The 19,820-nt window shown below is 44.1% G+C and overlaps 1 protein-coding gene across 1 annotated transcript in view; it reads right to left on the bottom strand.

The window, feature by feature from the left end:
- LOC126278231 (serine/threonine-protein phosphatase 6 regulatory ankyrin repeat subunit A) overlaps nucleotides 1–19,820 on the bottom strand; it is a 944,107-nt gene that overhangs the window by 135,464 nt on the left and 788,823 nt on the right. Inside the window, exon 18 of the mRNA XM_049978210.1 lies at nucleotides 2,217–2,423. Within this exon, the coding sequence (XP_049834167.1) occupies nucleotides 2,217–2,423 (207 nt within the window). The remainder of the gene's footprint in view (nucleotides 1–2,216; nucleotides 2,424–19,820) is intronic.

The following is a 19,820-nucleotide window of genomic DNA, read 5'->3' on the forward strand; positions in this document are numbered from 1 at the left end:
TGTGTGTATTCATTTCTGTGAGTCTGTGATAATCTTTGACTTACTTGTAACCGTTTTGGCGCGAATGCGCACAGAGCAGTCTTTGTTTCACTTTGCAGAAGTTAAGTTGTTATTTCACTTTGGAAAAGAACAGTCAAGTCTTGTGTTTGGTTAAAGTGGAAATTAAATGTATGAAGATTAATAAAAAACTGTTTTCTTGATGATGTGACAATTAAGAAGAAGTATATGTGAATTTAGAAGTAGTTTAATAAAAATGTGGATCGTGACCACAAAGTTAAAAATTATTTCTACTACAATTTTACAGATCTGAGATTGTTTGATCATTAAGAATCTCCTGAAAAACGCATTTTTTTGGTCTTCAAATATTGCTAAAATACAGATCTGGACCTTCTAGCAGTCAAAGTGGAATCACCATAGAATCAACAAGATGAGCCATAACAACTTCGACGAAATCTACGTGGGAATCCATTCAAGATAAGTGCCAAAATTAATGACTCTTTACAGTGACTTCAATATTTCCATTCTGACGATACGATCCACAGTTAATAACTTTGTTGTTGCCCGACAAAGCGAACGTATGCTGCGTGAGCAACATTATTAATCTGATTTCTAACCTACTTTGCAAGTGGTGGTATTGTTAGACACGGCGCCACGGTTTTGCATCATAACAGAGGAAGTTGTACGCGCCTTTGACCCAAATTTCAAAGTTAAGCGTCGCAGTGTGTGGGAATCACGGTGTTCGAAAAGGTGATCCTTTAACTCTATTGTGCAGTGTAGTTGATTACATCAAGCGTGCTCAAATGGAGCTCAAATGAAGTATTTATGAAGAGACTTGCACCGGATACGAGAGTTGGATCAAACCAGTATTCAGATGAAAGATCAAATATACTTAAAACAATGCATGAGAAAATAGGAGGTATGCCAGTCAATCACTTACAAACCCGTACCTCATTATGAAGCACGGTGGGCGTATGTCTTTCTCTGGCAGACACACGTGTAGCATATCCAGTCTCAACAGTTGATGTCCTCAACTGTTGTACCTTCATCTGACGAGCAACTCGAACAAGTCAACAAAGTGCGCATCATTTACGACGGCGCCCGAGTTTAGGTTCGTTCTGCGCATCTGACGTCACAAAACACAGTCAGCCAATGAAGAGAGAACGACGTTGCCAGAGCTCGACTGCAGTGCAGAGCACGGACGAGTGTCTTCAGTTTTAGAAATGTTCAGTCATAAATAAAGAAATTGAACAAAAGCAGTGTCTTGATAGCAGACTTTCTTTTATAGAAAGTTTGGAAAAAGCATTCTTTATACCAATTGCTTCATATTCTATTAATTAAATAAACCAAACAAGCAATAAGCCTCGTAAATCAGGCGATAGCAAGGAAAGGTGTTTGTATCATTCTCACTAACCGCTATTGTACTTCGACGAAACGTGAGTAATTCATGGTCATACCAACAGTGTTTGTCGGCATTTTGCGTGTTATTTCAAAGTCCTCTGGGAAAGTGGTTCAATGACGAATTGCGTTAGCATAATGGTAAAGGTGTATGGCAACCAAGTGAAAGATTCTGAGTTCAAACCTTGTTTGGTGCTTAATACTTTATTTATTTAAAAACAATATAGAAGTTCTTACTTCACGAATTTTATTCGTTTGAATGTAATTTTTTGAAATTTCTAGTGGCAACTAAATTCGACCGTATGGAAAGTATACGCTATGGACTTTTACCTCTGCAAGCTCTTAAAAATTTCGTGCAGTGGTTTACTACATCTAATGCTGCACAATAACTGCGTTGAACATCGAAATAAAATTAAGTCATTTATGGGGGGAAGGTATTAGTCAAGAAGATGTGTAACTTTTTGGGCCAAATAGTTTTTGTGAAATCGAATGATAAGGGTGTCAAAGCAGTCGGTACACCATGTGTCTGCACAGGCGAGCAGTGCAGTGATGACAAAATCGCGCACAGCGCGGAATGCGGGGAGAACGTCTCTGTAGCAGCGAAAGGGTTAATGCGGCCGTGGTGGCTTTACTTCATAAACTGCGCGGTCCCCCCTAAACGTAAGTTTACGAACTTTACTATGGCGCTGCTTCTCTTGGCGCGTACAACTGGCAACGCAGCAATCTCCTGTGTCTGGGCGGGCATGCGCGGTACGCCAAGATAAAAGAATTGAAATATAGTGGCAGAAACAGAAGGGAATAAAACGAGCAGCGAGCCTTACCCTGCGGTCGTCCATCAGCGAGTACGTGTCGTGCTCCTTGGTCATGAGGTACTTGAGCACGTCGTTGTGGCCCTCCGCGGCGGCAAACCAGATGGGGGCGCTGCCGTAGTTGGTCTCGCTCTTGGGGGAAGCCCCGGACTCCACCAGCAGGCGCACCACGTCGATGTAGCCGGCGCGCGCCGCGCAGTGCAGCGAAGTCCAGCCGTTCTGCCAACACACGGCCACTGTGCAGTGGCTCCGGTCTGCGTGCTCTCTCTCTCTCTCTCTCTCTCTCTCTCTCTCTCTCTCTCTCTCTCTTTGTGTGTGTGTGTGTGTGTGTGTGTGTGTGTGTGTGTGTGTGTGTGTGTGTCTCCCTCTCTCTCTCTTTGCAGAGTGAAGGGGCCATCACACGTTCAACATTTATTAGGCAATACTTAGTATTGCGAAACAATATTGATCGTCATATATTAAAGTAAATCGAAGAGCATTAAAATATTGACCCTCGTTCAATATATGTTGTTGTTGTTATTGTCTTCAATCCTGAGACTGGTTTGATGCAGCTCTCCATGCTACTCTATCCTGCGCAAACTGCTTCATCTCCCAGTACCTACTACAACCTACATCCTTCTGAATCTGCTTAGTGTACTCATCTCTCGGTCTCCCTCTACGATTTTTACCCTCCACAATGCCCTCCAATGCTAAATTTGTGATCCCTTGATGCCTCAAAACATGTCCTACCAACCGATCCCTTCTTCTAGTCAAGTTGTGCCACAAACTTCTCTTCTCCCCAATCCTATTCAATACCTCCTCATTAGTTACGTGATCTATCCACCTTATCTTCAGTATTCTTCTGTAGCACCACATTTCAAAAGCTTCTATTCTCTTCTTGTCTACTAGTTATCGTCCATGTTTCACTTCCATACATGGCTACACTCCAAACAAATATTTTCACAAATGATTTCCTGACACTTAAATCTACATTCGATGTTAACAAATTTCTCTTCTTCAGAAACGCTTTCCTTGCCATTGCCAGTCTACATTTTATATCCTCTCTACTTCGACCATCATCAGTTATTTTACTTCCTAAATAGCAAAACTCCTTTACTACTTTAAGTGTCTCATTTCCTAATCTAATTCCCTCAGCATCACCCGATTTAATTTGATTACATTCCATTATCCTCGTTTTGCTTTTGTTGATGTTCATCTTATATACCCCTTTCAAGACACTATCCATTCCGACTGCTCTTCCAAGTCCTTTCCTGTCTCTGACAGAATTACAATGTCATCGGCAAACCTCAAAGGTTTTCTTTATTCTCCATGGATTTTAATTCCTACTCTGAATTTTTCTTTTGTGTCCTTCAGTGCTTGCTCAATATACAGATGGAATAACATCAGGGAGACACTACAATCCTGTCTCACTCCCTTCCCTCACTGCTTCCCTTTCATGCCTCTCAACTCTTATAACTGCCATCTGGTTTCTGTACAAATTGTAAATAGTCTTTCGCTCTCTGTATTTTAGCCCTGCCACCTTTAGAATTTGAAAGAGAGTATTCCAGTCAACATTGTCAAAAGCTTTCTCTAAGTCTACAAATGCTAGAAATGTAGGTTTGCCTTTCCTTAATCTTTCTTCAAAGATAAGTCGCAAGGTCAGTATTGACTCACGTGTTCCAACATTTCTATGGAATCCAAACTGATCTTCCCCGAGGTCAGCTTCTACCAGTTTTTCCATTAGTCTGTAAAGAATTTGCGTTAGTATTTTGCAGCTGTTACTTATTAAACTGATTGTTCGGTAATTTTCACATCTGTCAACACCTGCTTTCTTTGGGATTGGAATTATTATATTCTTCTTGAAGTCTGAGGGTATTTCGCCTGTCTCATACATCTTGCTCACCAGCTGGTAGAGTTTTGTCATGACTGGCTCTCCCAAGGCCGTCAGTAGTTCTAATGTAATATTGTCTACTCCGGGGGCCTTGTTTCGACTCAGGTCTTTCAGTACTCTGTCAAACTCTTTACGCAGTATCGTATCTCCCATTTCGTCTTCATCTACATCCTCTTCCATTTCCATAATATTGTCCTCAAGTACATCACCCTTGTATAAACCTTCTATATACTCCTTCCACCTTTCTGCCTTCCCTTCTTTGCTTAGAACAGGGTTGCCATCTGAGCTCTTGATATTCATACACGTGGTTCTCTTCTCTCCAAAGGTCTCTTTAATTTTCCTGTAGGCAGTATCTATCTTACCCCTAGTGAGATAAGCTTCTACATCCTTACATTTGTCCACTAGCCATCCCTGTTTAGCCATTTTGCACTTCCTGTCGATCTCATTTTTGAGACGTTTGTATTCCTTTTTGCCTGCTTCATTTACTGCATTTTTATATTTTCTCCTTTCATCAATTAAATTCAATATTTCTTCTGTTACCCAAGGATTTCTACTAGCCTTCATCTTTTTACCTACTTTATCCTCTGCTGCCTTCACTACTTCATCCCTCAGAGCTACCCATTCTTCTTCTACTGTATTTCTTTCCCCTATTCCTGTCAATTGTTCCCTTATGCTCTCCCTGAAACTGTGTACAACCTCTGGTTCTTTCAGTTTATCCAGATCCCATCTCCATAATTTCCCACATTTTTGCAGTTTCTTCAGTTTTAATCTACAGGTCATAACCAATAGATTGTGGTCAGAGTCCACATCTGCCCCTGGAAATTCTTACAACTTAAAACCTGGTTCCTAAATCTCTGTCTTACCATTATATAATCTATCTGATACCTTTTAGTATCTCCAGGGTTCTTCCAAGTATACAACCTTCTTTCATGATTCTTAAACCAAGTGTTACCTATGATTAAGTTGTGCTCTGTGCAAAATTCTACTAGGCGGCTTCCTCTTTCATTTCTTAGCCCCAATCCATATTCACCTACTATGTTTCCTTCTCTCCCTTTTCCTACACTCGAATTCCAGTCACCCATTACTATTAAATTTTCGTCTCCCTTCACTATCTGAATAATTTCTTTTATTTCATTGTACATTTCTTCAATTTCTTCGTCATCTGCAGAGCTAGTTGGCATATAAACTTGTACTACTGTAGTAGGCTATGATAAACTGTCGTCTCTGCAAATGAGAGCGAATGTAGATTGTGAACCATCGCTAGCAAAGTCGGCTGTACAACTGGGGCGAGTGCTAGGAAGTCTCTCTAGACCTGCCGTGTGGCGGCGCTCGGTCTGCAATCACTGATAGTGGCGACACGCGGGTCCGACGTATACTAATGGACCGCGGCCGATTTAAAGACTACCACCAAGCAAGTGTGGTGTCTGGCGGTGACACCACACTTTCAATCCATGATCAGTAAATAATTGTTTTGCATCATTTACAACAGTTGTTACTGTAAGGAAATACGTTGAAAACAGTTATGTACGCGATAAATTACACAGTTTACTTGCTAAACAATTTGTAATTAGTTTTTGCTGTTGAGAGTCACGAATCTATGCTCCAGTAAATGAGTCCCTGTTCCATTGAAATGCTTCCTGGAAGCTTTTCAGACGATTTCGTCTGTATTGTTTGCCGCGAATGCAGAGTTATACACCGACGCGTCTCAGGCATAGCTCTTGGCCAATAATATTGTGCCGCTCTACTCCTCGCACTTTTCCGCGATATATTGAGACAATATTATTGCAATAAATATTGAATGTTTGAGGGCCGCTCTGCTTGTTCATCTGTAAATGTTGCGCATTACTTCAAGACGGGGATTGCAAGACTGTCAACCGTGAAAGTCCAGGGTTGATACTCTTAGAACGACTGGTAGGAATCCAAGAACTTAACCGTCCATAAGAAAACTATCGTTCTTCTGTAACGAATGTTCTATTGCAAGTAGCTAAATGATACGAGACTTGGGGCAAGAATAGTCTGACGACACAAACACAATAATAATTATATTCACACAAGCATTCAAGTTAATCAGGTTTTTTTTCAGTAAATTGTGCGCTAATTCTCATCCACGTTTTTGTTGCACGACGACTGTTGGATGAAATGCTGAAGACGGGCAGGCAGCAATCTCATCTTTTCTGTATCAGCATTTTTTGAGTCAACTCTTGTTCCGAGTTTAACCTATCTTCAGATGGTAGCGTTATTGCTTCATTACATAGCATTCGTAGTAAAGGTAAAAAACCGCTGAAATAATCAAGAACTTTCTGGATGGAAGCAGGTATGAGAGCAAGAGGTGTAGGTTAAAGGGCGTCGGGACAGTGCAAGAAGGGCTCGAGTTCCAAAGGTTGCAGGAACGACACAGGAAGAGGGTAGACACAGCAACAATCAATAATGAAGTTGTAAACTGTCGTAGCTGGGTTGGGAAAGAACCAGAGCTCCAAGCGATAATGTAAAACAGTGAGGCTCAAATCTTTCTAGATACCGACTAAATCCTTCAAATAATTCTAAGTAGAAACTAAAGCCGGAGATACGTTGAGCCGAAATTCTTACAAATGATTTGAAGTGCTTAGAAACGATAGAATAAGTACACACATCAAAAAAAGTTTTGCATCGCCCCAGCTCCCAGAACTCCTGAAGATACACGTTGACTGTGGACACAGCCCCTTTGACTGTTACCGAGCGAGGTGGCGCAGTGGTTAGCACACTGGACTCACATTCGGGAGGACGACGGTTCAATCGCGTTTCCGGCCATCCTGATTTAGGTTTTCCGTGATTTCCCTAAATCGTTTCAGGCAAATGCCGGGATGGTTCCTTTGAAAGGGCACGGCTGATTTCCTTCCCAATTCTTCCCTAACCCGAGCTTGCGTTCCGTCTCTAATGACCTCGTTGTCGACGGGACGTTAAACACTAACCACCACCACCTTTGAATGTTCCGATATATCACTAAACCCGCCCAAATATGTAAAAAACCATGCATGAGCAGCGCCTATTAGACGGAGGGGCTAAGACAGCCGATCAGTACCAGTCACTCCACCAGGAAGGGGGTACACGGCTCGTGTTGTCTGTAGTTCAACCATGCCTAGACGGTCAATACCGCGGTTCGATCGCGTCCGCATTGTTACTTTGTGCCAGGAAGGGCTCTCAACAAGGGAAGTGCCGGGGCGTCTCGGAGTGAACCAAAGTGATGTTGTTCGGGCATGGAGGAAATACAGCGACACAGGAACTGTCAATGACATGCCTCACTCAGGCCGGCCAAGGGCTACTACTGCAGTGGATGACAATTACCTGCGGATTATGGCTTGGAGGAACCCTAACAGTAAAGCCACCATGTTGAATGATGCTTCTCGTGTAGCCACAGGACGTCGTGTTACGACTCAAACTGTGCGCAATAGGCTGTATGATGCGCAACGTCACTCCCGATGTCCATGGCGAGGTCCATCTTAGCAACCACGACACCATGCAGTGCGGTACAGATGGGCACAACAACATGCCGACTGGACCGCTCGGGTTTAGCATCACGTTCTCTTCACCGATGAGTGTCGCATACGCCTTCAACCAGACAGTCGTCGTAGACGTGTTTGGAGGCAACCCGGTCAGGCTGAACGTCTTAGACACACTGTCCTGCGAGTGCAGCAAGGTGGAGGTACCCTGCTGTTTTGGGGTGGCATTATGTGGGGCCGACGTACGCCGCTGGTGGTCATGGAAGGCGCCGTAACGGCTGTACGATACGCGAATGCCGTCCTCCTACCGCTAGTGCAACCATATCGGCAGCATATTGGCGAGGCATTCGTCTTCATGGACGATAATTCGCGCCTCCATCGTGCACATCTTGTGAATTACTTCCTTCAGGGTAACAACATCGCTCCACTAGAGTGGCAGCACGTTCTCCAGACATGAACGCTATCAAACATGCCTGGGATGGATTGAAAATGGCTGTTTATGGACGACGTGACCCACCAACCACTCTGTGGGATATACGTCAAATCGCCGTTGAGGTATGGGACAATCTGGATCAATAATGCCTTGATGAATTTGTGGATAGTATGCCATGACGAACACTGGCATGCATCAATGAAAGAGGACGTGCTACTGGGTATTTGAGGTACCGGTGTGTAAAGCAATGTGGACCACCACCTCTGAGAGTCTCGCTGTATGGCGGTATAAGATACTATGTTTGGTTTTCCTGAGCAATAAAAAGGGCGGAAATGATGTTTACATTGATCTCTATTCCAATTTTCCGTACAAGTTCCGGTACTCTCGGAACCGAGATGATGCAAAACTTTTGTTGTTGTGTGTACATACGATACTGCAGTGTGTATGTTGTGTTGAATACGATACTGTTCCTTTGGACGTCCGTGCATGTGTTAAGGAACAGACACTGCGGCGACTACAGCCGTTATGAAATAAATTAATTGTATTCGTAATTGCGTATATGGACAGCCACGAGCTGTAGACTGAATGACGACAACGAAAATTTGTGCCGAACGGGACTCAAAGGAGGATATCCCGCTTTTCGCGAGCGGTCGCTTTACCATTTGGCTATCCGTGTTCGACTCACGGCCGGACCCAAACTTCCATATGTCGTCAACTATGGGTCTACGAACTGTACTAGTGCATTCATTGTGTATATCCCTGTACATTGAATGTATTTCATAATGGCTGTAGTCGCCGCAGAGCCTGTTCCTGTGTAGTAATGCAAAATAACACAGGCACTGCAATATCGTATTTATTCGCCGACAACGGGCAAGCCACTTTCGAGTAAAATGTCTCACCTGTACGGGAATATACATAATGGATGTGCGAGTACAGGTGGTAGACGCATGGTTGACGACATATGGAAGTTTGGGTGTGGCCGTGAGTCGAACACGGATAGCCAAATGGTAAGGCTACCGCTCGCGATAAGCGGGAATTACGGGTTCGAGTTCCGGTCCGTCACGAATTTTCATTGTCGTTATTCTATTCTACAGCATATGCAATTTGCGAATACAATGAATGAATGTAATAAATAAAGTTGGTGGCGGCGTCTTTGTTGCTGTTAGATATAGTTTATCTTGAAGGTAGATGGCTCCAGTAAATTAGTTTGGGTAGACATTATACTTGACAACCGGAACAAAGTAATAATTGGTTCCTTTTAACGAGGCTTCCCCCCCCCCCCCCCCTCCCCTGACTCGGGTGATACAGTTGTTGAACGGTTCAAAGAAAACTTGAGTGCCATCACAAATAAGTACCACACTTACATAATTATAGTTTGTGGCGATTTTAATTTACCTTCGATTTTCTGGCGAAAATACGTATTCGAAGCCGGTGGTAGATATAAAACATCGTCAGAATTTGTACAAAATGTTATAGTTTGGACAATAAGTTAGGTGCTTATTCGAAGTGTAAATGGTCGCGAAAACATAATTGATCTCTTAGCAACGAATAATCCTGAGCAAATAGGAAACATCATGAGGGATACATGGACAGCTAACCACAAGATCGTTGTAGCGAGAGCGATCACTCCAACATCCAAATCCACCAAAAGTAAAGGCAAAGATATCCATTTGAAAAAAAAAAAGCAAGTAAAAATTTGCTCAACGCCTCTCTAGGATTCAACCTCCATCACTTCGCAACTAACTACGTAACTGTAGACGAGATGTGGCTTCAATCCAAAGGAATAGATCCCCCATGGCACACAAAAGAGGCCAGAACATTGTTGCAGAAGCAGTGAAATAAACATTCCAAATTAAAAAGAACACAAAGTCTCCAAGATCGGCGTTGTTACTAGTAGCTTCCACAATGAAACTCTGTCTCGATATCTGATCAAAAATCCAAACATAGTGTGACCGTTATATAAAGTACACCAGAAGCAAGGCACAAGCAATACCTTCACTGAATTAACCGGTGCCAACGCCACTACAGTTGACTTATTAAGTACAGTTTTCTGAAACTCCCTCACCAAAGACAACAAAGTACTCAAAATTGCGAATCGAGAACAGCTGCCAAAATGAGTTACTTAGAAGTAGATCTTCGCGGTGTATCGAAGCAGCTTAAAGCACTTAATAAAAGCAAGTCTTGTTGTACAGTTAGCATACGAATAAAGTTCCTGTCAATTTTGGTGATGTTAATGTAAATGCCATGTGGCTAGGGCCTCCCGTGGGGTAGACCATTCGCCTGGTCCAAGTCTTTCGAGCTGATGCCACTTCGGCGACTTGCGTGTGGATGGGTATGAAATGATGATGATAAGGACAACACACCCAGTCCCTGAGCGGAGAAAATCTGCGACCCAGCCGGGAATCGAACCCGGGCCTTTAGGTATGACATTTCATCACACTGACCACTCAGCTACCAGTGGCGGACATTTTGGTTATACATTAGTCCCATACTTAGCAATCACACACAACCGCTCGCTTGAGGAAATATCTGTACCGAAAGACTGGAAAATTACACAGGTCACATCAAATGAAAGAAAATCAAATGGTTCAAATGGCTCTGAGCACTATGGGACTTAACATCTGAGGTCATCAGTACCCTAGAACTTAGAACTACTTAAACCTAACTAACCTAAGGACATCACACACATCCATGCCCGAGGCACGATTCGAAACTACGACTGTAGAGGTCTGGCGGTTCCAGACTGAAGAGCCTAGAACCGCTCGGCCACACCGAAAGAAAATCCTCTGAATTACAGACCCATGTCACTATCGTCGATTTGCAGCAGTATTTTGGAACAAATGCTGTGCTGGAATAGTATAACTCTTTCTTCGCACGAAGTAATGAGTGCTATCGACAGGGCATCTCAAACTGACTCCACATTTCTAGATTTCCAGGAGGCGTTTGACACCGCCCCTAATAAAATTGCGTGCCTATGGATTATCGCCTCAATTGTGCGACTGGATGCGCGATTTCCTCTCAGAAAGGTCAGAGCATGTAGTAATCGACGGAAATCATCGAGTAAAACAGAAGCGATATTCGGCGTTCACCAAGGCAGTGTTATAGACCCTTTGCTGTTCCTAATCTGCGTTAGAGATTTAGGACATAATATGAGCAAGTCTTTTAGATTGTCTACAGATGATGCTGTCATTACCTTATAGTAAATTCATCATACACCATTTGCAAAATGAATTAGACACGATATCTGAATGGTGCGAAAAGTGGCAATTGTCTCTCAATAACGAAAAGTGTGAGGTCATCCACATGAGTAGAAAGAGAAATCCGTTAAATTTAGATTAAATGGTAAATCAAAGAAATTTCAAGGCTGTGAATTCGACTAAATATCTATGAAATACAGTTACGAAAAACTTAAGTTGGAAAAATCACATAGATAATATTATGGGGAAGGCAAACCAAAGAATATGTTTTACTGGCAGAATACTTACAAGATGCAATACGTCTACTGAAGAGACTACCTACACTACGCTTGTTGGTCCTCTGGTAGTGTACTACGGTGCTGTATGGGGTGCTTCCGATATATAATTGACGGAGGACATCGAAAAAGATAAAAAAAAAGGGCATCTTGTTTTGTATTATCGCGAAATAAGCGAAGAGAGTTCACGGATATGAATAGCGGATTCGAGCGTGAATCATTAAAACAAAGACATTTTTCTTTGCGCCAAGATCTTATCACGAAATACAGATCACCAGCTTTTACCTCAGAATATGAAAATACACTAGAGAGCCAAAGAAACTCGTACACCTGGCGGCCCCGGCAACACGACGTGGCATGGACTCGACTAATGTCTGAAGAAGTACTGGAGGGAACTGACACCACGAATCCTACAGGGCATAAATCCGGAAGAGTACAAGGGGGTGGAGATCACTTCTCAACAGCACGTCGCAAGGCATCCCAGACATGCTCAATAATGTTCATGTCTGGGGAGTTTGGCGGCCAGCGGAATTGTTTAAATTCAGAAGAGTGTTTCTCGTGCCACTCTGTAGCAATTCTGGACGTGTGGGGTGTCGCATTGTCCTGCTGGAATTGCCCAAGTTCGTCGGCATGCACAACGGACATGCATGGATGCAGGTGATGAGACAGGATGCTTACGTGCGCGTCATCTGTCAGAGTCGTACCTAGACGTATCAGGGGCCCCGTATCATTCCAACTGCACACTCCCCACACCATTACAAAGCCTCCACCAGCTTGAAGAGTCCCTTGTTGACATGCAGGGTCCATGGGTTCGTGAGGCTGTCTCCATAACTGTACACGTCGATCCGCTCGATACAATTTGAAACGAGACTCGTCCGAGCAGGAAACATGTTTCCAGTCATCAACACTCCAGTGTCGGTGTTGACGGGCCGTGGCGAGGCGCAAAGCTTTGTGTCGTGCAGTAATCAAGGGTACGCAAGTGGACCTTTGGCTCCGAAAGCCCATGTCGATGAAATTTCGTTGAACAGTTCGCATGCAGACACTTGTTGATGCCCCAGCATTGAAATCTGCAGCAGTTTGCGGAAGGGTTGGAAGTCTGTCACGTTAAACAATTATCTTCAGTCGCCGTTGGTCCCGATCTTGCAGCGATGTTGGAGATATGATTCTTTCCCGGATTGCTGATATTTACGGTACACTCGTGAAATGGTCGTACGGGCAAATCCCCATTTCATCGCTACCTCGGAGACGCTGTGTCTCATCGGTCATGCACCGACTATAACACCACTTCAAACTCACCTAAAGCTTGATATCCTGCCATTGTAACAGCAGTGTCCTCCCCCAGTAGCTGAGTGGTCCGGTAGCTCAGCGTATTCGGTCAGAAGGCTGCTCGCCCTCTGTAATAAAAAAACTGAGTAATGGAGTCAACGATCAAGTTGAACGGATGTCTTGTGACGCCCGCCCAGGCCAAACGCAGCGAACAATACCGTTTAAAGTGGTCAGCGCGACAGAATGCCAATCCTAAGTGCCCGGGTTCGATTCCCGGCTGGGTCGGAGGTTTTCTCCACTCAGGTACTGGGTGTTGTGTTGTCCTAATCATCATCATTTCATCTTCATCGACGCGCAAGTCGCCGAAGTGGCGTCAAATCGAAAGACTTGCATCCGGCGAACGGTCTACCCGACGGGAGGCCCTAGTCACACGACATTTACATTTTTTAGCAGCAGTAACAGGTCTAGCAACTGCGCCCGACACTTTTTGTCCTATGTAGGTGTTGCCCACCGCTGTGCCATAGTATGTCTGTTTACATATCTCTGTATTTGAGTACACATGCCTATACTAGTTTATTCTGCGCTTCAGTGTATTTTATCGTCGCCAACAACCATACGGAGAAATGATCGTCGTAATAAAATAAGCAATCAGACCTTGAACGGAAAGGTTTAAGAGTTCATTTTTCTCGCGCGCTGTTAGAAAGCGGGACGGTAGAGAAATAGTCTGAAGGAGGCTAGAAGAACCCTCTGCCAGGAATTTAAGTGTGTTTTGCAGAATAGCCATGTAGATGTCGATGTAGACGTATATGTATAAGAATGCTCGGAGGTGCGGCCAAAACCGATTCAAGAACATTTTTCCACAAAAGTGACTTTTTGTTTGGTGGCCTCCCTCCCTTCTCCTCTTTGCCTTCCCACTCTTTTAGCTGTGTCAGCTCTTCTACTACTTGTGATACACATCGTATACAAATAGCGCCCTTGCGCGTCGCTGGCGTCCCTCTCACCTTGGATCCCCAAGCGGCGGCTACAACAAGGGAAACTTCGTATCGCACCCCCATCAGATTTAGTGGTAAGGTGGGCCAGTCGATAGTCAGTCAAAAAATGAAAACAGGTCGAGCATGAAAACAGGTAGAAGGTGCATAGCACTGTGAGAAAAAGAAGCATAACAGAATCAGTAAATGGTCTAAGCTAAGTAAGTAAACATGGGGGACAGGCAGATAATGGCAACAGCGTGGTTAGGTGGGCACCGTGTTGGCCTGTGACGTCAGCGAGCCGTGTTCAGATCCTTATTGTGACAATTCCCCCCCCCCCCCCCCCCTCCCCACAACAGTATAAACTGTCCGTCCAGTCATTGAAATGTTTCTTATCTTTCTGTGGTCTTGGCACTTTTCACACTATATATTGGGTACAAAATGTGAGTCATATGGTAAGAATACATTACCGTCGCTGCCAAATTCGGTAAATAGTGAGAGCAGGCGAGATAGCAGATAGACGTCTCGCAGAAATGAAAACAACAAATAAACTAGTGTGAACTATGTTACAACAAATGAATTCGAGAGTCAAAATTTTCAAAAGGGAACTCAGCTTCAAAAACGTTAAAAACGTATGTTTTGACTGAGCACAGAGAAACTGTGTGAGCCGGCCAGAGTGGCCGAGTGGTTCTAGGCGCTACAGTCTGGAGCCGCGCGACCGCTACGGTCGCAGGTTCGAATCCTGCCTCGGGTATGGATGTGTGTGATGTCCTTAGGTTAGTTAGGTTTAAGTAGTTCTAAGTTCTAGGGGACTGATGACCACAGCAGCTAAGTCCCATAGTGCTCAGAGCCATTTGAACCATTTTTTGAAACTGTGTGATTGTGAAACTGTTGCGTTCGTTTGTTGCACCTTATATAACAAACTATTATGTTTCAAAAATAAGAAGAAATTAAAAGACTGGCTGTGGCGGTGAAATGACGGCTGTGTAGCGCTGGCATGGGAACAGGGAGGGGGCTGGATGGGTGAGGACAGTGACCAACGAAGGTTGAGGCCAGGGGGGTTACGGGAACGTAAGAAGTAATGCAGGGAAAGATCCCACCTGCGCAATTCAGAAAAGCTGGTGTTGGTGGGAAGGACCATATGGCACAGGCTGTGAAGCAGTCATTGAGATCAAGGGTATCATGTTTCGCAGCGTGTTCAGCAACAATGTGGTCCACTTGTTTTTTGGCTGCAGGTTGTCGGTGGCCGTTCATTCGGACAGACAGCTTGTTGGTTGTCATGCGTGCATAGAGTGCAGCACAGAGGTTACAGCTTAGCTTGTAAATCACATGACGGGTTTACAGGTAGCCCTGCCTTTGATGGGATAGGTGATGTTAGTGACTGGACTGGAGTAGGTGGTGGTAGGAGGATGTATGGGACAGGTGTTGCACCTAGGTCTATTACTGGGGTATGAGGCATGCGGTGAGGGATTGGGAGCAGGGGTTGTGTAAGGATGGACGAGCGTAGTGTGTAGGCTCGGTGGATGGCGGAATACCACGATAGGAGGGGTGGGAAGGATAGTGGGTAGGACATTTCTCATTTCAGGGCACAACGAGAGGTAATCGAAACTATGATGTTTTCATCATTTCCTTGGGAGTGATCATATTCATACGAACACCTACAATTAGGTGCGTCGGTAAGATATTCCTTATCATATGACACACGTACTGTCACTAGTGCCGTGTATAACACACCGGACGTGGTTTCCGATGGAGGATGCGGTTGACATGTCGCCCTGTCATCAGGCGTTTGCTGTTCCCATTCGAAAGCCACTTCTCTTCGGCTGCTAATAGAGTAGTTGTGCTGAATCAACTATCATTATAGTCCCCACCTTACACCTCGCTGTTGCAAACGGGCGTTACACCACGACACAGACACAAATTTGAATACAGCGAACAGCGGAAAGAAAATGTGACGAGAGAGGATCGAACACAGCTCGCCCGCATGGTACTCCTACCCCGTGATCATTTTTATTTATTTTTTATTTTTGTAAGGGAACCTTACCGGCGCCCAATGGGAGGTGTGAGAGCAAAGTGAGCACGAGTCTCAACCCGACTCGCATTCGAGAGGACAACGCGTCCGGCCATCCTGATATAGGTTTTCCGTGATTTCCCTACATCGCTCCAGGCAAATGCCGGGACGGTTCCTTTCAAAGGGCACGGCTGACTTCCTTCCCCGTCCTTCCCTAATCCGATGAGACCGATGACCTCGCTGTCTGGTCTCCTTCCCCAAAATAACCCATCCAAACCTAAGTCTCAACCCGAGGGCTGGTTACGATGTCCCATCCCCACCCTCCAGGAACCAAGAAAAGCGTAGGGAACGTGGAGTAGAGGTACAGTGAACGTGGTTTATTTATTTATATATTTTTCTTTTTGTTCTTTTTTATTTTTATTTATTTATTTTGGTCATTAATACCACAGAGAATATCAGGAAACCGGCGTCCGCGAAGAGGCAGGCGTAGCAAGACGTTAGACTAATTGAGACTATCAAACGTATACTTTTTCCGAGATGAACTTTCCGATCACTAGTGAATCTACCGGGTCTAAGTGTGGAAAAGACGGGGATCAACCCTGCATGATAGGAACACACCAGCTATGGGGTGGGTTAAGGAAGAAACTACCGAGTAAATTGGAGAAAAATTGTCTGTGTTTTGGATTTATCAACGGAAATATTACCTTGAATGGAGAACCGCTCAAAGTGGTAGAAAGTTTCAATTATTTAGGGAGTGAAATATCTAGGGATGGAAGAATAACTAACGAAATTAATAGGAGGTTACAGAAGGGAGGCAATTTCTACCCAACAATAAAACACCTGATTTCGAATACGGAAGTTTCAGAAAAAGCAAAACTCCTTGTGTATAAGAATTATTACTTCCCTATTGTCACCTATGGTGGAGAAACATGGAAAATGACAGAAAGGGACTTGAGCAGACTGCAAGCAGGGGAAACGAAATTTCTCAGAGCAGTTAAGGGAAAAACAAGAATGGACAGGGTTAGGAATGTAGAGATTAGAAAGGACCTTAAACAAGAAAGTATGGGAGAAGAAAATGAAAAAAAGAGATTAAGATTGTATGGGCATGTTAAAAGGATGCATGAGCAGAGACTCCCCAAAATTATGGAAGAACTAAAGATGGATGGGAAAAGACCTAGAGTGCGCCCATGAACAAGGTGGTAAATGGGAGTGAGAATATCTGTAGAAAGGACAGGTGTGACCTAGCAGCAAGTGGAGGAAGAAAAGTGGTGGGAGGACCGAGCCAAATTAAGAGGACTCGTCAGCAACCAGACACGGCAGTATCTGGAGCGGGATTCTGATATAGATAGATAGATTTTGGATTGCAGACAACTGCACAGTGGCGTTCATTACGGAACTGCCAAAAGTCATGGATACATTTCTCGCCATTAGAAAATAAGTCGTGTGCTGAGTTTCCACATATACACCTCACAGAGTTCGTCTTTGCTTGCGGGAAGTCTCCCGCGTCCGGTAAGAGGAGCAGTTGAGTAAGTATCTGATGAGGAGTTGTTCGGGTAATTAGGGACAACATCTGTCGCACCGAGAACCAGACACCTCTGGCCGATCTGCACATCAGGCGGTGCACGTCTGTGTCCAAAACATCACAGTCGATGTGAATCCTGTGAAGGCGTGACCGGCATACTTGCTTCCCACTGCCAGTAAGGTACCATGCAGACTGGACGTCAGTGTGAGCGCACACCGATCACCAAACGGCACGCCAGTCGACTTTGGGAAGCTTCTCCTCAACCACATTCGGTAACCTGCGCTGCTGAACGAAATCATAGATAGCCTTCGTGTATGTCAATTGCGCTGGCTGTATCACAGTGCTGACGTAGCTCAGTTCAAAGAAAAAGTGGCGGAAGTAAGGGAAGGACAGAGAGATTTCCGAAATATTGAATTTAACTGATGAAAGCAGAAAATATAAAAATGCAGTAAATGAAGTAGGCAAAAGGGAATACAAATGCCTCAAAAATGAGATCGACAGGAAGTGCAAAACGGCTAAGCAGGGATGGCTAGAGTACAAATGTATGGATGTAGAGCCTTATCTCACTAGGGGTAAGACAGATAGCCGGCCAGAGTGGCCGAGCGGTTCTAGGCACTACAGTCTGGAACCGCGCGACCACTTCGGTCGCAGGTTCGAATCTTCGGGCATGGAAGTGTGTGATGTCCTTAGGTTACTTAGGTTTAAGTAGTTCTAAGTTCTAGGGGACTGATAACCTCAGCAGTTAAGTCCCATAGTGCTCAGAGCCATTTGAACCATTTTTTAAGATAGATACTGCCTACAGGAAAATTAAAGAGACGTTTGGAGAAAAGAGAGCCATTTGTATGAATATCAAGAGCTCAGATGGAAATACAGTTCTAAGCAAAGAAGGGAAAGCAGAAAGGTCGATGGAGTGTATAGAGGGCCTATACAAGGGCAATGTACTTAAGGACAATATTATGGAAATGGAAGAAGATGTAGATGAAGATGAAATGGGAGATACGATACTGCGTGAAGAGTTTGACAGAGCACTCAAAGACCTGAGTCGAAACAAGGCCCCGGGAGTAGACAGCATTCCATTAGTACTACTGACGGCGTTCAGAGAGCCAGTCCTGACAAAACTCTACCATCTGTTGAGCAATATGTATGAAACAGGCAAAATACCCTCAGACGTCAAGAAGAATATAATAATTCCAATCCCAAAGGAAGCAGGTGTTGACAGATGTGAAAATTACCGAACTATCAGTATAATAAGTCACGGCTGCAAAATACTATCGCGAATTCTTTACAGACGAAAGGAGATACTAATAGAAACCAAACTCGGGGAAGATCAGTTTTTGATTCCGTAGAAATATGGGAACACGTGAGGCAATACTGATCCTACGACTTATTTTAGAAGCTAGATTAAGGGAAGGCAAAACTACGTTCCTAGCATTTGTAGACTTAGAGATAGCTTTCGACAATGCTGACTGGAATAGTCTCTTTCAAATTCTGAACGTGGGGGGGGGGGGGGGGGGGGGGTAAAATGTAGGGAGCGAAAGGCTATTTACTATTTTTACAGATACCAGATGGCAGTTATAAGAGTCGAGCGGCACGAAAGGGAAGCAGTGGTTGGGAAGGGAGTGAGACAGGGTTGTAGCCTCTCCCCGATGTTATTCAATGTGTATATTGACCAAGCAGTAAAGGAAACAAAAGAAAAATTCGGAGTAGGTATTAAAATCCATGGAGAAGAAATAAAAACTTTAATACATTGTAATTCTGTCAGAGACAGCAAAGGACTTGGAAGAGCAGTTGAACCGAATGGACAGTGTCTTGAAAGGAGGATATAAGATGAACATCAACAAAAGCAAAACGAGGATAATGGAATTTAGTCGAATTAATTCGGGGGTTGCTGAGGGAATTAGATTAGGAAACGAGACACTCAAAGGAGTAAAGGAGTTTTGTTATTTGGGGAGCAAAATAACTGATGATGGTCGAAGTAGAGAGGATATAAAATGTAGACTGGCAATGGCAAGGAAAGCGTTTCTGAAGAAATTTGTTAACATCGGGTCTAGATTTAAGTGCCAGGAAGTCGTTTCTGACAGTAGTTGTATGGAGTGTAGCCATGTATGGAAGTGAAACATGGACGATAAATAATTTGGACAAGAAGAGAAAAGAAGCTTTCGAAATGTGGCGCTACAGAAGAATGCTGAAGATTAGATGGGTAGATCACATGACTAATGAGGAGGTATTGAATAGAAACGGGGAGAAGGGGAGTTTGTGGCACAGGTTGACAAGAAGAAGGGACCGGTTTGTAGGACATGTTCTGAGGCACCAAGGGATCAGAAATTTAGCATTGGAGGGCAGCGTGGAGGGTAAAAATCGTAGAGGGAGACCAAGAGATGAATACACTAAGCAGATGCAGAAGGATGTAGGTTGCAGTAGGTACTGGGAGATGAAGAAGCTTGCACAGGATAGAGCAGCATGCAGAGCTACATCAAACCAGTCTCAGGAGTGAAGACCACAACAAGAACAATATTGCATTTCTTGTCCTTCGACCGTTCAGTGTTTCTATTTTGCATTTTTTGCTTTTAACGTTTTGTCCACTGGTCCCTTTTACCA

Source organism: Schistocerca gregaria, chromosome 6 (genome assembly GCF_023897955.1).
Source record: "Schistocerca gregaria isolate iqSchGreg1 chromosome 6, iqSchGreg1.2, whole genome shotgun sequence".
NCBI classification, from domain to species: Eukaryota; Metazoa; Arthropoda; class Insecta; order Orthoptera; family Acrididae; genus Schistocerca; species Schistocerca gregaria.